At 41.2% G+C, this 19,064-nt stretch overlaps 1 protein-coding gene across 1 annotated transcript; it reads left to right on the forward strand.

Moving 5' to 3' along the window:
• Positions 1-871: 871 nt before the first annotated feature.
• LOC124119943 (ankyrin-1-like) lies at positions 872-16,539 on the forward strand. The gene is made up of 7 exons (XM_048389527.1): positions 872-951; positions 6,310-6,352; positions 6,544-6,639; positions 6,824-6,990; positions 7,145-7,364; positions 8,647-8,751; positions 10,932-16,539. The coding sequence occupies exons 3-7, from the start codon at positions 6,573-6,575 to the stop codon at positions 14,711-14,713; spliced, it is 4,341 nt and encodes a 1,446-aa protein (XP_048245484.1). The 5' UTR covers positions 872-951; positions 6,310-6,352; positions 6,544-6,572; the 3' UTR covers positions 14,714-16,539.
• The last annotated feature ends 2,525 nt before the right edge of the window (positions 16,540-19,064 follow it).

Below are 19,064 nucleotides of genomic sequence, written 5' to 3' on the forward strand. Positions count from 1 at the left end.
AAACATAATCGGGGCGAACAGGGATTCGAACCCCGAATCATAGAATTCTCGCGTGCTAAGGGACGCAACTCTGCACAGCGATTCGCGGCGCCTAAGACGACTGGGCCACCCGTGCCCCCTAACTATTGGAAGTGAACCCAGATCTTGAATGTGACGAGGAAACACACGCTCCTCTTGACTGTCCCAACACTTGAAATGAAATCCCACGACATGAGAATGCGATCAAACATAATTAATGTGCACCGTTGTACAAAAACAAGGGCCTTGGACTTTGTTCAGCATTTGTTTGCAGTTTCACAGGGAGCCCAATGCATTCTTGCATAATCGACGATGACATGTGTCGCTGGAGATATCAATCCTGATGTGATCAGATACCGTTCAGCCTGTGTCCAAACAGTACATTGTGTGTACTTTACCCGATCGGTAGAAGCGTCATGGGTAAAAATAGGTTATCGCTTGTGAAGACATGATTGTGGAGCGCGTTTTGAGTGTTATGGTGAACATCATAAGTTGTATCAGTATCACGAGGGGTGTAAGTGGTTTTTTGCGTCACTAGTTAGACTTTATACCACTCGCCGATTTATCTTTCCGACATGTTTCACTTTGCCATTGTGACAAACAAACTAACTTGTGCTGTTTCACGTGACTTTCATTGACTCGTTGAAAACGTGCAGCTATTTGCTGCATAGAAGGTGAAAGAGATTTATTGCCCCCCTCTTGCTGGGGTATAAGGGACTTGTTGTGTGCTTAGATTTGATTTCCCTCCCAGGCGGGATACATAGTATTTTAACAAGATCACGTGAACCAATCAGATCTCATCAGTCTGACATGCAGGTAAGATAAAGGACCCTGCACCTACATATATTATGGTCTGCAGTACGTGCTTACTTCACGATGAAACATGGCTGACAATATATGCTCGTGTAACGTGGCAGAAGAAGACGCTAGTGGGTAAATAATGTCATGTATTTACGTCAATGCGATTCTTGTTATGATAATGTAGCGGTTATTCGATTACCACGTCCTATGCAGGGATTAGAACCAGGGATCTACTGATCTACTGAAGTCGGGCGCCTTGTTCACGTGACACAATGGTGAACAAGGTAAGGATGTGTAATGTACAAGCCTTTTGAATACTAAACAACAAAAGTTGACACCAATTTTTTAGTGTATTTTTCAAACTAGTAAAGTTTGGTTTTCAATATTGTAGTACATGTATGAAATCAAGTCACAAAAACGCAACTGCTACAGAAAAGCATGCATTCCATGCAAAAGTTGACTTTTATACAAGCTCCATGCATTTAACTACCCAAGAATGGGTATAAAAACATGTGCGTTAACGGGATTCCATATGCATTGTTTAGCATCAACAACCACTCAGAAAAACAACAAAATTACGCAATTATTCAACATTACGAAATGCCACGCCTCTCCGAAAATGAGCGTTAGCGAGCCATTGGTATGCTTGAAGCAGGATCGAGTCAACATCACGTTGCAAGACAATTTAACGTCCACAGAAACACCATTTGGTGTTTATGGCAACAGACAAATGCATTCAGATACCATCCTCGGAGTGACAGGCCACGCGTAACCAATAATCGACAGGACAACTGGATTCGAACAACACACCAACGAAAGAGATTCCAGCCAGCAACAGTGACTGCAAGAAGCATCCCTGGCCTTTGACGAATATCTTCACAAACCGTACGTCGCCGCCTCAGATGTGCAGGGATCGTCGCCAGAAGACCCGCCAGGCGTCCCATTTTGACAGGAAACCACCGTCAGTGGTGCAGACAGTGTCTACGCTGGACGGCCAAGTTCTATTCACTGACGAGTCTCGTTTTCACCTCAGCCACAGCGATGGACGGATTCGAGTGTACCGACGTCGAGGTGAACGTTACGTCAATCATTGTTTCATGGAAGAAGATCGGTTCGGGGGCGGCAGCTTATGGTAAGGGATGGGAGAGACAGAGAACCCGTTTGATAGTGGTAGAGGGAAATCTCAATGGACAGCGCTACCGCGACGAGATCATCGGCCCTGTTGTTCTACCGGGCATTACCTTTCAACATGACAACGCCCTGCTTCATATTGCTCGACTTGTTCAGGATTCTCTTCAACAAAGAAGTCTGAAGTCAGTATGGCAAATTAAACCATTTGAACACTCACAGGAGTCTTTTATCTGAAATTGTTTCAGATTTGGTAAAAAACATAACTTTGCATTCAATCTTATTCAATGTCACAGGAACTTTTGTTGTTCAGTATATATTTATCAGTAGACAGTGAGATTAATATTATTGTACAGGTTGTATGCTATACTACATACAACCGTAAACGTATACGATATTGTTTCATAAATTAACGTATATCACCACTGATCTTACCGACTGTTTGTTTAATGTGCAAAAACAAAATGTGAATACGTTCCAAATCACCTGTTTCGATTTGGCAACGTGATTGTTCGTGTGACGTCACCTATATTCGAGACTCTGTTCCACGAGACATGAGTGAGTGAGTGAGTTGGGTTTAACGCCGCTTTTAACAGTATTCCAGTCATATCTCGGCGTGTCAGCTTAATGTGGGAGGAATGCCCGAAGTGATACAGGTCTTAGACGTTTACCACTTCGGTGAAACCCACAAACACTGGTATGGTGCTGACAAACCTAGAAACATAATCGGGGCGAACCGGGATTCGAACCCACAATCATAGGTTTCTTGCGTGCCCAAGGGACAGAAACAGTCAGTCGTCTGGTGACATCACGTGAGATACGTCGACGTTCTTCGTGGAGGGTTTGGATAAGTTCTTGTCGGTTGACTAGGGGATGTGGTCGCTGTCGAACATGACGATCCATGACATCCCAGAGATGTTCTATGGGAGACATATCTGGGAAGCGTGTAGGCCATGGCAACACGTTGGCTGCAAGGACGTTCCGTACTACTTTGGCTGTATGGGGTCTGGCGTTGTCATGCTGATAAAGGACACCACGTGGCAGCTGTTGTACAAATGATAGGACAATCGGACAAAGAATGTCATCCATGTAACGCTGAGCTGTCAAATTTCCGTTAACGATGACCAGTGGTCATCCCCACACCATAACATCCCTTCCATCATATGGCATAACCTCCTGTTCCCGTTCGTTCCCCCTTCGGCGGTAAACAGCTATTCGGCTATTTTATGAACGGACAGAACCGGCTTTCAACAATGAAGACGACCCTCTGCCAGGCACTTCGCTCTGACGACGATATTGCGCTGTCAATAATTGTCCTCTGTAAGGTCTGTAAGCCCTCATTCCTTGAGCCCTGGGTCGCCTGGCCACTGTCTGTCGACTGACCATATGCCCTAAAGCATTCGTCGCTGATGACGTCACTGTGAGGGATCGATTCTGGAGATGCGAAGTACGCAATTACGGGTCTTCATTGGGTGTTGTTACCCGGGGTCTGCCTGTTTTGGCCTGTCTTTTAGGACATTGTGGACATTGGTGGCTTCCATCTGTATCATACAAAGGGCTTGCTCGCATTGTTCGGGTGTCAGTCGTGGCGATTATCTTGTGTTTTGTTTTTATCAATATGAGTGCCGTCCGCATCATTAATGTACCCTTATTGCAAGTGTACTTTCGGCTGCCAAAGCGGAACGTATTTTCAGCATTGAAAAGATCATTGTTGTGTTTGGATGATTTGTTTTGCATTGTTTTAGTTTTAAGATGTGTTTTAAACTTTTGCAATTTCACTTTTTAAAGCGAAAATTATTTTTGGCCGTCAGTTTAGTTGAATAGTTGTGTCATATACTGAACCAAATCAAAACCTTCACAATCCTAAAATTTTAACATTTTGACCAGTTATCATTGTGGGCCCTTATTGTGTATTTAAACAGTAATGGCCACGTATCGTTTTCAGATAACACCCGTTTTTGTGCAGGTGAATCGATCAAAATGATGTGCACAGCACCATAGTGGCAAAAGTGTTTTTTCACGTGCAACTGTGTCCATAATACCGCACGTGTTTTCAGCCATACTTGTTAGCAGTCATTAACAAAAAAAGAAAAACACAAGAAAACAAAAAGTCTTTACAGCCATTTGTCATGCCACGCCTTTCGAATGTGCAACGTAAACGTGCCATCGGCATGTTGCAGACGGGAACGTCCGTAGCTGAAGTCGCAAGGACGATGGGTTGTAGTCGACGGACTGTTTATGATTTACAGACGCGTCAACAGCAAACGGGTACCACGGCTACATTAACCAGAAATGAACTGTTTAGGAGTAGACTGAGTGCGCAAACTATTCGAAACCGTCTGAGAACTGCTCACCTTCAAGCACGACGGCCATACTGCGGGCCGATTCTGACTCAATTACACAGGCGTCAACGTCAATTGTGGGCACAGCGACACTTAGGATGGACTCAGAGGAATTGGAATCAAGTCGTCTTCAGTGATGAATCCCGATTTAATTTTCGATTTGCTGATGGTAGGGCGAGGGTGTGGAGGCGCCATCATGAACGTTACGCTCAGTGTTGTGTACAGGAAGTTGACAGATTTCGAGGCGGAAGTGTCATGGTGTGGGGTGCTTTCTGTGGCAATGCACGTTCCAGGCTTCTTGTCATCCGTGGCAACCTCAACGCTGCTGCTTACGGCGACCAGGTACTGGCACCAGAACTTCTGCCTTTTATGGCAGCACATGGACCCGCTTTGATCTTCCAACACGACAATGCCAGGCCCCACACAGCAATTTTGACAAGGAATTTCCTTCAGAATGCGGGAGTCAACGTCATGTACTGGCCGTCAAGGTCCACCGACATCAATCCCATCGAACACATCTGGGATGCTCTTGGCAGAAGTCTGCGCACTCTCCAAAACCAACCACATAATTTGCAAGATCTTGGCACCATTTTGCAGCAACAATGGCGTCGTATTCCCAATCATGTGTTCACAAGCATCACAAGGACCATGCGGAGGCGTTTTGTGGCAGCTGTCAACGCACATGGTGGCCATACACGCTACTGAACTTGTGTGCCATCAGATTCTCGTGCTTGGGACTTATGATTTAAACTGTTGATGTTATTACCGAATACCGTAGGTGCTTGGAACAAATTATGGTTAACACCGGTAATTAAAATCCTTCTTTTGACATGAATGATTAAAAATTACCTTCTCTAATACATTTGTCCGTTGTATATCATATATGGGATTACTTTTTAAAATGTGAAGTTTTTAATTTGACTCAGTATATGTTCAGATATTGAGAGCATTTGCCGTGTCTCGACCCCTGGTAGTCGAGCGTTTGGTCGTCAGGACCAGTAAATGACGCTACAGCTGGCGCGTCGACACGTTTCCGAGAATGTGAACTCTGATTGGAACATTTCCGAGGAGAGGCTGGTAGACACATTGTGGGAAGTTCATTAGACCTGTCGCAGTGATAATCTAGGAGAAAACAACGTTACGCCATGCTCCTCGACCTGACGTTTGAGCCCATGAATATGCATGAGCGGTATAGACACATTTTATTTATGGGGTGAAGGGTATGAGCTGGCATATTGCACACAACATTGCAGTCACTTGGCGCGTCCAACATTCCAGAAATTAGATATGGTTGGATTTTCAGTTCACATACATACCATGATATTTTGTAGCTGTATGAATGGATGTAGGTGAGCAAAGTCGCGTGGTGGCGATACTGGTGTATTTCTCTTAGTGCCCATATCAAGTTGTACTTGTTTGAACTTGATTATGTGTACTTCATGTATGTAACACCACTTATATGTCCGAACCTTCATATTGCATATATACTAGTTTACCTTTTAATTCCCTGCTAAACTTTTATTATATTTAATAACGCACATCCCACTCTTCAAAAAGTATCATATCCAGCAAATCATTCACATTCAAGTTTCTCCCCACCTGGAACACTAAAAGGACTACATATTTAGCAAACAAGCCAGTTCCATTTTTAAAAAATAAACCCAATACCTTCCGACTTAATGTTTAAAGCCCAAAGAAACAAGGTAAGCTAAAATGGGGTTTAACATCTCGTTTAAGATTATTGCACTTATATATAGACGTGTGGGCTAATGCCGATTTTAAAGTGCAAGATACCATGCCGCACTTTAACAATGTCTCAGGCTAACTACACTTATTCACAAAAATGTACTTGTTTATTTCGATGCGGCCCCTGTTCTTCCTCCCTATCTTTCAGTGAATATTGTTATTTCTGAGTAGAATATTTTTCATTACCAACTGTCCCCTGTTAACACAAGACACGCTCAGAAACTTTTAACGAAAGGAGACTAAATAGATTGTCAGCATAGTTTTATAATTTCAGATTCTGAAAGTCGGGAAATGATGGTTAGGAACGATTTTTAGAGGTAGGTCTCCCGACAATTTGTGCAGAATGTGATCGACTTTATATCTATAAAAGGTGTGCTGAACTTAAACAATATGCAGTTTATGAATTCAGTACAGGATCTTGGTTAAAACAAAGCATACATGTACCAACGGTTGTAGAACTGTACGGTTGAACTTCCATTTATCATATTATTTACCTGTACCGTTTAAGGAGATCAGTGGAATCTTTGAAGAAACAACATGATGGACATTATCCTTGTTGCTGTGCTTCTGCTCATTGCATTGCTGCTGCACTGGATAAAAACAGGTAATATATAGTTTTAATGCGAAATGAATCAGCACTGTCAGGTTAAATCCACATTAAACACTTCCATGTTATTGGTACATTGTGTTTTCTTCAGAAGAGCTGAATAACTTTACTTTGGGTTTGTAAGGAACAGCTAGATATTACAAGTATGGCATCCTTGAATATTTGATGTTCCTGGTTGCAGGTCCAACTCCGGAAACAGATCGACCAATACCACAAGATTGTAACAGAACTCAAAATATAGGATTTGGAGAAGCTCAACCTGTACCAGAAGGTGCCCCCGAGTGGCCTTCCACGCCCGTTAGGAGACGCCATGCATCTGGTCAAAGCACGTGCAAGAAAGTTGTCGAGGTGACACAATTCTTTTCTGTATCAACTGTATGATTGAAAGATATTTTAAAATGACAAAAAACAAACTGTTCAGCGTGAAGATGGCAAAACAAAAGTGACGCATCTGTTTCACTTATCTTAGATATTTAAGTTTCTTTAAATTCAAATGTTTCAGAATGAGTCTCCTGGAAGTTCTGGGAAAACTCACCGTCAAGATCGTGATTTCACCGATTCAAAAAAATGTAGAACAGGTCATGGAGAAGATGGCAATCATAAATCGTCTACTGTAACAGTTTGTACACCAGCATTATTTCCTGAACAGAGGAACCAATCTGAAGACAGAATTGACGAGTCTGATGTTGGAAAGATACCAGCAGTCCCTGACAAAGTCACTGGCAAGTGTTCCATTTAGTAATAACAGATAATAGGTTGTTTCTGTTATGGCATTCATTAAACACAAACATTATTTGGTCCAAAATGAACCAGAACTAGAACGATGTTCGTATGTCATGCCCGAATGGAAGCAGTACATTCATTACTTTTCACCGATTTTCCCAAACATTAAAATAGATTTAGGTCGTGACGATTATTATATCAATATTAAACTAATTGATCACTCATACGCTTCTTGAGACCATGAGCAACGGAAATGAACTAGGGTCTAACACACGGTGAACACACTGTTGAGATCAAGTAAAATAGTGACAATCATGCGTGTAGCTTTATTTTCACAACCCTTGCTCAATCCTACTTCCAGACTATAAAAAAAATAACAGAACTTGTCTGGCACATAAATCACATAGTTCCTCGGTCCTGTTAAAAAAACCCAACCCGTTCGTGCTCATTGTTTGAATTTCATTCTCAACTTGGGACCAAACATTGAAGAAGATCTCAGTGGATGGCCCTGTCAGTGACCTTGATAACAATAAGCCAAAGCATATTCATTAATTGCATGCAGCAACGGTCACAAAGTTACATAACAATGCAGAACATATTTTTATTTGGATATGCACTGTTACAAACCAGGTATTTTTAGTTAAGTCAGTGATTGTTATTCATAGTAAACAACTTTTGCCGTGTGATTTTGTGTTTAATGGAAGATAATCGTCAAATAGCGGGAGCCAAAATGTTAGTTGATGGACTATAATCTATCTGCACTGGATGAAAGCAGGTAATAGACAGTTTTTAATGTGAAATAAATCAGCACTGTCTGGTTAAATCCACATTGTTGCAGTGGAGACTAATGTACACCTACTATTTGCATTAACAATATACACTTCCTCATACTTATGGTGCATAGTGTTTTCTACAGAAGATCTGAATAACTTTACTTTAGGTTTGTAAGGAACTGAATGCCGACCCTACCAAGCTAGATATTACATGCTTGGCATCCTTGAATATCAGTTTGATATTCCTGGTTGCAGGTCCAACTCCGGAAACAGATCGGCCATTACCACAAGATTGTAACAGAACTCATAATCAGTGACCTTGATAACTGACATAAGCTAAAGCATATATAACAAAAGCTTTCTTCCTTGATTAATGATCGTGATATTTCATGAATCTATTTCAAGTGGCGAGGACAATAATTGGGTGTTTTCAAAATATTGAGGTCATATGTGGTACTTTTGCTTTTATCATGTAAACTCATTTCAGTGTAAATATTTTTAATTACAGGACATATGGCAACCCACAACGTTGTAACCAACTCTACTCATGTCACAATAGTAGGAGAAGCCCATGCCAGTGGAGATATAAATATCAGCACACATGAAAGACAAGGTAATGAATGCATCACGTTAGTATTATGGAACCATCGGTTAGGACATGTCTTGTAGACTATACAAATAATTACTCTTGAAGAGGTCCATATGCAAAAACAAGGACCCGATGACCTTACACCTGAGGTTGTCTGACTCGGTCAAAGGTAATCATTTTTGTAATTCCGAAGCCCACTTTAATGTTTAGGAAGCCCTTAAACCTTCAGCTGTGAAAACGTGAAATGTTAGTACCAGACGCAATATTGTTTTCTGGCAGACAAGACAATATAAATCACGTGACAGGATAATTCTGATCATTTAACGGGTCAATATGCAAGTCCAAGGTGTATTCCGCGGTCAAAACATCAAAATTCGTCGGTAAATGTTGGTAAATTTTGCAACAAATTTTGGAAAATTCTGCCTTCTTTTAAGTTTAGTCTTTGTGTAGTGTTTGTGACGAATTCTGCCGCAGATCAGTGCACAATTCTGCACGAATGGGATTTTCTGCAATATAGATACATTTCTGAACCGAGCGGGCATTTCTGCTAAATATTCGGCGACCTCAGAATACAGCAGGGTCTGATATTTGAGGTCATTGTCAGTCACATGATTTTGGGTCTCCATTGAAATATATTGTTTCATCATGTGGCACGGATCAACCAAAGGAATTGCAAGCTTTTAAAAAGAGGTACAACAATCAATAATAACAGTTTTGCTGTGATCATGTTCTTATTCATCATATTGTGATTGTCCTTTAGTATACCACCAAGAAGTAAGGGAAATGATGAAATGACAGTGAATGTGTAATGACGATAAATTATTTTTGTGATGTGTCCACGATGTTGGGCGATACATGCACCTTGACGGCATACTGTTGATTAACCTGCGTATGGTTGCCCTTGGTGTTGCCTTCCATTCCACCTGAAGACATGTCACAATTTAACTTCATCAACACGATCAATGAGACGCTGAATTGCCGCCATCTTTTTTTCCCCCGGGTGCCCTATTTGGGACATGACAGGGGACTTAGTTGGCCAGTCCGACGTCCATATGCCTACTCTTTGTCATCTTGCAGTTCAAAATTTCTGTCTATAATTCTAGCGAATGGAACTACGACAGGACGCACAGTTTCTTCAACATATCGCTGTCCAGTCATATTTCCATTCACAATAACCGAATCGGTTCGCCTGTCATGTGTGAGACCCTCCCTCACCATGACACTACCGCCCAAATAACAATCATGCTCATGAATTGTTGCTCTGGCATACCACTCGGCACAACGTCGCCAGCAACGTTTACTGCCATCTGTGAATCGTTGGCAATATCTTGACTTGACTGTAAACATGGCGTAAACTTTGTCTGTCCATTGTGACACTATCACGGAGACAATTTTAAGCATGTGTGTACCTTGGTTTCATTAATGCTTCCCCTACAGGTGCAAACACTTTTGAATGTTATATTATATACCACGATGAAGTTATGAGGTATAAAAACTAACAAGGGAAACAAAAAGCCCCAGATACCCAGAGTGCTAAAAAAAGGATCTTACCAACATTCAAACTGAAACAAATTCAAGATTGATAGGAAACAGCTGTTTCACTGATCTGAGGTTAACTTGCGCTACCTCTTGGGACTTCCATTGACTCAGGAAAAGCGTGTGGCTTTTTGCTTTAAAGCTGGGTATAAGGGATTTATTCTGATTCTTTTATTCTTATTCTCAGAAATCCACATGCTCATGGTGGGGTAGATTTATTACCCCGCTGAGAAATTTATTTTCCTCCAAGGCAGGATACAGAGTATTATATCAAGATCAAGTTTGCCAATCAGATCTCATCATTCTGACATGATGGTATGATAAATAAATATTTATATACAGTGTATTCATCACACCTCCATGTCAGAATGATGAGATCTGACTGAATGTGATCTTCTTATATTGCAATCCATGTGATGTTCCGGCTCATTGAACAAACTCTAATGGAGGACGCATAAAACTCCATGGACCCCTCGTGATCCTCGTGATAGATATATATCAAAAGTGTGAGCACCTGTAGGGGACTCACCATCACTAATGTACACTATGTATCCAGCCTTGGAGGGAAATATATTTCTCCGAATTTTACTTTTAAAGTAGTTGTAATAAAAATTCTAATTTTCACTTAAATTAAGTTTTAATATCATGTAAAACAATATTTGTTTTAGATGACTTCGGCCAAGAGATATACTTCCACACACAAAATGCTGTGCCAACTCCTGTCCTTGATCATACATTGGAGCTCCTGAAGAAGCATTCAACTGCCATCCTCACTGGCTGCCCTGGATCAGGAAAGACAGTCATGGCCTATATGGTTTTGAAAGCCATGATGAAAGACTATTGTCCTTGTGTAATGAAGTCAGCCAGTGACTTCAAAACAAGTATATATGGAAAAGAAAATGTGGTTATCTTCATTGATGATCTTTTTGGTTCAGTTACTTTTGAACAGTCACTTCTTACTGATTTGAGACCCTTTTTGAAGAACGTGCAACAACTAATACGAACAGAAAAGGTGAAGGTAATATTCACCACACGTATTAGTGTGCTTGAAGAGGCAATCCCTTTTCTAGACAGATCGCAATCTTTATTTAATCACAAATTAAGGGTAAACCTGTCAGCAAAAGGGTTCTTACCTGATGATATCATGATGGCAATGCTGAACAGCCATTTAAGAAGATCGGACAAACTGCACTTTGAGAAATCTCGTATGAAATCTATGATTGATAGCTTTGACAAGGATACAGCAGTTCATGGGTTTCCACATTGTTGTGAATTTCTTTTGACAAGTAAACATGCTCAAAACAACCCAGAATACTTTTTTGCACATCCACTTCAGGTGATGAAAAGCACGGTTACATCCCTTTTGAAGGAAAATAATAAAGTAGAGAAGTTGTTCAAGTTCCTGATTTTCAGCGATTGCATAGATTTAAGAAAACTTGAATGTGACAAACTTCAGTTGGAGAGGGCGGATGCTCGTGAGGTTATTGCTGCAATGACTGGGACGTTTCTGCGTTCTGAGGGACACCTGGTAAAATTCAAACATCCTTCACTGTATGAATGTACAGCAGCTGTGATTGGCAAGAATGACCCAGAATTTATTTTGAAGAGTGCAAAAATTGCCTACATTTGTAGATATGTACAGATATCTGATCCAAAGACTGCTGCTGCTGCTGCTGCTGATGATGATGATGATGATGATGATGACAGTATTATGCTTACTTTGAAAAACTACATGACTGAAGAACTTGTGGAGAGATTTGCGTCAGAGCTTACACACAGGTCATTCACGGTGTTATTCACTCACCCCCTCTGGAGGAATCTTGAGTTCAGCATCAGAGTAATTTCAGCAGCAGTTTCAAAGGATGGTAAAGATTGCATCATTTCATGGGATGGCAGCAGCAGAAGCTCTATGCTACACTGGGCAGCACGAATTCATTCCAAAGGCATATTTGAATATGTTTTCAATGGATATGAACATGACATATCAAATGAAGTGAAAGTAGATACAATCTATGGTTGCCTCATTTGGAGCAACATTGAGGGCCTAGAATACCTTTTGAAGAAATATCCTGATTGTACAGTTTCGGGGAATTTCGATGGGGCATCAGCTCTTAGTCTTGTTGCAAGAAGAGGAAGTGACAAAATGGTCCGGTTGCTAATGGAAAAAGGCATCGATATTAATGATAGAGATGACAGAGAAGCAACAGCCTTACATTGGGCAGCTGCAGCTGGAAACACAGAGGTGTTGGATACACTTATACAGGCTGGTTGTGACATTAATGCTGAGAATGGGGATAGTGCCACACCCCTACACTTTGCTGTGCTACATGGACACAGGGAATGTGTTGAAAGTTTAGTCGCAAAGGAATGTTCTCTAGATGTTGACATCCCAATGTTTACAGATGGTATGAATTCACAGGAACTCGAATTTTACGCTTGTCATGAATACAGAATTCCGGGGTTTTCAGGCACTCCTCTTCATATTGCATGTTTGAATCAGGATCCAGATCTAACAAAAATACTCCTAGCTGCCGGTGCTGATACCAATGCAGTGAATGGGTTTGGACTGACACCTCTTCATGCCACATTTCATCATGGAAATTCGAAATGTCTATCAATGCTTCTGAACAAGGGGGCCAACGTTAACATAAGGACTGACGCTGGATCTATATTTGATAAGGCAGTGTTTTGGGGGAAGATCGATCATTTCTTGAAACTGCTCAGCTGCCTGCCAAACTCCCAAAGATGGGTAACACCACTGACAAATGTGTCTGAAAGTTTAATCATTGACAATATACATCTTCATCACAACATTGTAGATGGTTACACGATTTTGCACCTTGCTGCACTCTCCCAGAATGTAAAACTAATGCAATCCTTACTGAACTATTCTACTGTGAATGTCCATGTTCGATCAGTCAGTGAATTCACGCCTTTCCTTGCTGCAGTTGCAACAGGCAATGTGGACATGATGGATATTCTCATTGCAGCTGGGTCTGACGTCAATCATCAAACATTTACAGGCAAAATGTCAGCCCTGTACTTAGCTTCGTCTAAGAATGATATTGCTACGGTTAAATACCTTTTGAATCATGGGGCCAATGTAGATCTAAAAGGAATGGATGACTCCACTGCATTACACTTAGCAATCCTCGTCGATCATCAAAACATGGTGAAACTGTTGATACAAAATGGAGCAAGAATAGATACAAAAGACCCCCTGGGAATCACGCCAATGCATTTGGCATGTAGAGCAGGTAACACTGAAATTCTTAACATGTTGTTGGAAAACAAAGCAGACATTAATGTTCCAAATGCTCTTGGGGAGCAACCTCTTTCAATTGCAGCATATTATGATAGCAGGGAAGTGGTAAATGTACTGATTTCAGCTGGTGTAGAAATTGATCATCTGGATAAAGAGAAATACGCGAATGCCCTCTTCCTGGCAGCTGATTCAGGATACTTTGAGATCGCTACATCACTTCTAAAAGCTGGAGCAAATCCCAACATCCGATGTGTATATGACCAAACACCACTCACCAAAGCAGCAGAATCTGGACATGAAAGACTTGTCAAGGCTTTAATACAGAATAATGGGGATGTGAACCACAAGGCAAAAGATGGAATGACACCTTTAATGCTGTCTATCTTGAATGGGCACACCTCTGTCGCCAGACATCTTTTGAAACATGAACAGATCAACCTACAATTAGAGGATATTGATGGCGATACAGCTTTACATTTTGCCTGCAGGCGTAACATGATTGAAGTTGTAAGAATGTTAACTGAAGTTGGTGTTGATGTCAATACTATCAACAACCAGGGCGAAACACCGCTGATAGCAGCAGTTCAGGGTCTTATTCAAGCTGGGGCAGATGTATCGGTGACAAAGAGTGGAGGACAACAAGTTTTCACTGCAGCTGTATCAAGTGGAAGAACTATTGTATTGGATAAACTGATACAGGCAGGAGCTGATTTAAATATGAAAGGGAAACATGGAAAGACAGCCCTACTGGCAGCTGCGAAAGAAGGTTCCTGTGAACTGGTTGGAGCACTTTTGGGTGCATCTGCTGATGTAAATATCACCAACATCTTCGGAGTTACACCTTTGTATGAGGCAGCAAGGAGGGGGCATTTGGACATTGTGAAGATGTTAGTGGATGCTGGAGCCGACATCCATGTAATCTTCTTTATGGAAAAAACTCCTCTTACTGTCGCTGCTCAGTATGGACGCTTAGATGTTGTGCAGTATTTGTTGGGAAAGGGGGCTGACGTTAATGGTGTTGATGCAGAGGAACGCACGGCTCTGTCCAGGGCCGTGTATGAAGGTCACATAGATGTCGTGATGGAACTGATTGGAAGTGGAATTAGTCCTGAATGTTTGGAGGGCGCCATCAATAGTTGTCGCTCTGGAGACATGATGGACATACTCCTGTCCCAGCTGACTTAATACATGTAGCACTTGTAAAACCACTGTGAACACACATTTGACAGGATACTGTTGTTGAGGATGTTTGGTGATCGACAAGCACACCTCTTACATTGGCAAATACATATCTGTTCATGCCTGAATTCTGCCTTATGAAGTAATGTCTAAGTTTGATATTATGCTTAAATGATGAATCTGCTCAGTATATGTTATTCTGTAGATATCATTGGTTGCATAGACATAATGCAGCCCACTCGACTTTTGATAGGGATATTTTCATCATTCTCTTAAGTGTTTTACAGTGATAGTTTTCATAACCATAATGGGGTTGTCACACATATAGTAGAACCCCCCTTCTGCAAAGACTTAATCATGAATGGTATCAAGTGCGTTTTATGGAAATGTTATACAAAAAGAATTAATATTATCTTCTTGATTTTGTGTTCCATATTAAGCTTCAAGACAGTCGGTTAAGTTTCAATGGTGTGTCAGTTGAGGTTTAAAAGTGGCATGGTTATTTGTGGGACGCTTCAATCTCTTTACACACCCGTCAAGGCTATTAGGTGGTACAAAACTTGACTAATGTTATTGTCAACCATATCATACCCAATACAAAAACCGATCATTCACATTACAACACCAAGACTCCTAGATATGCTCGAGGACGAAGGTCGAGTTTTGGTCGTTGGTTGATTTGAGGTGTAATATGAAAAGTATTAAATCCATTTATCCCACACCTTTTAAATGTCCACTGGACCACGCATTCAACAAACAATATTATGTAATTTTGAAGTATTATCACACTACCTTGTGTTGTGGAACAATGTTCTTATCTCATTTTGTTTCCAAATCCATCGGTGTAGGATTCCATGAAACCGCCCTTTCCCGATCGCCTCCTTCAAATTTCTTCACAAACATCATCCAGCTTCAATTTTCTATCACCATGGGAATTCAACTCTACACCTTCTATTGTGTATTGTGACCAAGTCGTCTGAAGCGCCATGATTATCTGTGCAGAGTTGGGAATTATCTGCGCGACTTGGGAAAGCCAGAAACCTATGGTCTTGGGTTCGAATCCTAGTTCTCCCCGATTTTCTTATAGGTTTGTCAGCACCCTACCTATGGTCGTGGGTTCGAATTCTGTTTCTCCCAATTTTATGTTTATAGGTATGTCAGCACCCTACCTATGGTCGTGGGTTCGAATCCCGGTTCTACCAATTTTATGTTTTTAGGTTTGTCAGCACCCTGCCTATGGCCGTGGGTTCGAATCCTGGTTCTCCCAATTTTATATTTTTAGGTTTGTCAGCACCCTACCTGTGGTCGTGTGTTCGAATTCTGTTTCTCCCAATTTTATGTTTATAGGTTTGCTAGCACCCTACCTGTGGTCGTGGGTTTCACAAAAGTGGTAACTGTCTGAGACATGCGTCACTTCCCTTCCCTGACACGCCATGTTCCAACTTGAATATTGTTCCAAACTGCGTTTAACCCAAGTCACTCACTCACTCTGTGGTGCCTAGCGTCACTTAAACTGATTTGTTCCAGGCATAAGGCTTTGTCTACAAGTCATGGTCTAGAAACATAATCGGGGCGAACCGGGATTCGAACCCACAATCATAGGATTCTGGCGTGCCCAAGGGACGCAACTCTGCACAGCGAATAGCGGCGCCTCAGACGACTGGGCCACCCGTGCCCTTATATCATTATGAAAGTTCATTGTAAGCAACACTTTGTATAAATGACGATATACATGATTCTGTCCCGAGAAGCTTGTAATTTGTCGATCCATGTACAATAATTCGACTGAATACAGATAGCTTTATTAGTTTCCTAGGTTCCAGTTTATTGTGGTTGTTGTGGTTGTTGTTGTTGTTGTGGTTGTTGTGGTTGTTGTTGTGGTTGTTGTGGTTGTTGTTGTTGTTGTTGTGGTTGTTGTGGTTGTTGTGGTATGGGATCGGATGGACTGGACATGGACTTGAAGTCTTCAGGTTCTGCCAGCGTTTAAATAATATGCCAGACACAGATTCCTTAGATGTAATCATGTGGCCAGAGGTCACTCGTGTGTATAAATTAGCGAGAAGGTTGCATACTTATTCCCTAGTTTCGTACAGTCTACCACCAGTACCTCTCAGTGATAGAGTGTGCCCTTTCAGTCAGTATAGAAGGAGAAATACAATTCCCACTAGATTGTGACATGTTCACGGACTTACAGTGTGACATGATCCCATATTTTAAAAACTCTTCATCCGTTGACATGCTCATGCTATTGTTTGTTTGTTGTTTAATGCCGCACACAGCAATATTCCAGCTATATGACGGCGGTCTGTACCAACCGAGGTCTGGACCAGACAAAATTATAGTGATTGACATCATGAGCATCGATCCACGCAATTGGGATACAATGACCCCCGATCCCGTTGGTCTCTTACGGCAAGCATGGGTTGCTGAAGATCTATTCTAATCCGAGTCTTCACACGTAAAATGTTCATGCACCACTTAATTACGCCAGCGTTACGTTTGACATTGCAATACCGCACCTCGTAATTACGCCAGCGTTACGTTTGACATTGTAATACCGCACCTCTTAATTACGCCAGCGTTACGTTTGACATTGCAATACCGCACCTCTTAATTACGCCAGCGTTACGTTTGACATTGCAATACCGCACCTCTTAATTACGCCAGCGTTACGTTTGACATTGCAATACCGCACCTCGTAATTACGCCAGCGTTACGTTTGACATTGCAATACCGCACATCTTAATTACGCCAGCGTTACGTTTGACATTGCAATACCGCACCTCGTAATTACGCCAGCGTTACGTTTGACATTGTTATACCGCACATCTTAATTACGCCAGCGTTACGTTTGACATTGCAATACCGCACATCTTAATTACGCCAGCGTTACGTTTGACATTGCAATACCGCACATCTTAATTACGCCAGCGTTACGTTTGACATTGCAATACCGCACCTCTTCATTACGCCAGCTTTACGTTTGACATTGTAATGCCATTTCAACAACGTTAACTGTTTTCTTGCCTGTTTTACATGTACGATATTTTTGCTCTTATTATAATATATGTATAGTATTTGTAGGAACTGGGAATATGATGTGTATAATGTTTAAAGTAAGTTTGTATGTTGGTGAATGTGAGTATGTATGTGCATGCATGTATGTAACGGTATGTAACTCAAAATATAAAGAACACCCATTTCATTCATATAAATGTAGTTAATCGGTCATGACATGATAGATTAACTAATAATATTAAAGAATAGGGTGTACTTTTAATTCTGTTGAGTAACATACATAAAGCATATCATTACATACCATTAAATACACGCAAGCACATTCAGTGTGTGTGTGTCGGCGTTCGTGTGTATGTGTATGTTGGCGCAGGGACACGTACGTATTGTATGGTCTATATTTTAAGGTTTGTATTTAATTCAATTTAATAACCTCCGGGTGGTTTCTGTTTATCCGAGCTTCTTACTGTATTTAAATCTGTTTTAAATCTATCTTGAAGAAAGAAAGAAAATAAATGAATTTTTATTCACACAATCTGCTGGAATTGAATAAGTCGCCTTGAACAATACACTAATATGGAAGCTTTTTTAATGTTGGGTGATGGTTCGATGTAACTGAATAAAAAAAGTTGAATAAAAATAAGGGTACATTGATAGTCTGAATCAATAAATTCAACATCTTTGTCATACAATTAGCTTACCATTTTATTATAGTTACTATAGTTTTGTTTGTACACAGAATGATATGATAATTAAAATAAATTTAAAAGAAGATATCTTTTCATGTGATGTATTATTACGGTTTCTTTGAAGCAAGTGTCGTTGTACCTCCTGTCCATGGGATGTGACCTAGCACATTATTTCGGGGATAACTCTTGACTTTATTTATTAAGGTCCTGCCTGTTTAATAAAAGGAGGGGATTCAAACTCCGAACTTGTTAGATACAGGAACCAGTCCCACACAGTGGATGATGACGTATTTTTTGTTGTTGTTTAACCCCTATTACGGCTGACAAACCAGTGAAATTACGATCAATGTCTGATATGTCGGGTTGCGATTACACACACTGGATGCTTAGGGCCTCTTTTAACCCGGAATCTCCACAGGGGGGTGGTTGAATGGTTGGTTGGTTGGTTGGTTTGTTGTTTTACGCCGCATTCAGCAATATTCCAGCTATATGACGGCGGTCTGTAAATAATCGGGTCTGGGCCAGACAATCCAGTGATTGACATCATGAACATCGATCCACGCAGTTGGGATCGATGACATGCATCAACCAAGTCAGTGAGCCTAACCACCCGCTTCCGTTGGTCGCCTTTTACGGCAAGCATGGGCTGCTGA

The sequence above is a fragment of the Haliotis rufescens genome, unplaced genomic scaffold (genome assembly GCF_023055435.1).
Source record: "Haliotis rufescens isolate VD_foot unplaced genomic scaffold, xgHalRufe1.0.p SCAF_8, whole genome shotgun sequence".
Classification (NCBI taxonomy): domain Eukaryota; kingdom Metazoa; phylum Mollusca; class Gastropoda; order Lepetellida; family Haliotidae; genus Haliotis; species Haliotis rufescens.

Excerpts from the sequence above, each read along its gene's own strand:
- LOC124119943 (XM_048389527.1), top strand. The coding sequence starts at position 6,573 with ATGATGGACATTATCCTTGTTGCTGTGCTTCTGCTCATTGCATTGCTG. Across the intron at positions 6,640-6,823 it reads GCTGCACTGGATAAAAACAG|GTCCAACTCCGGAAACAGAT; the intron begins GTAATATATAGT and ends TCCTGGTTGCAG. Across the intron at positions 7,365-8,646 it reads AGTCCCTGACAAAGTCACTG|GACATATGGCAACCCACAAC; the intron begins GCAAGTGTTCCA and ends TTTTAATTACAG.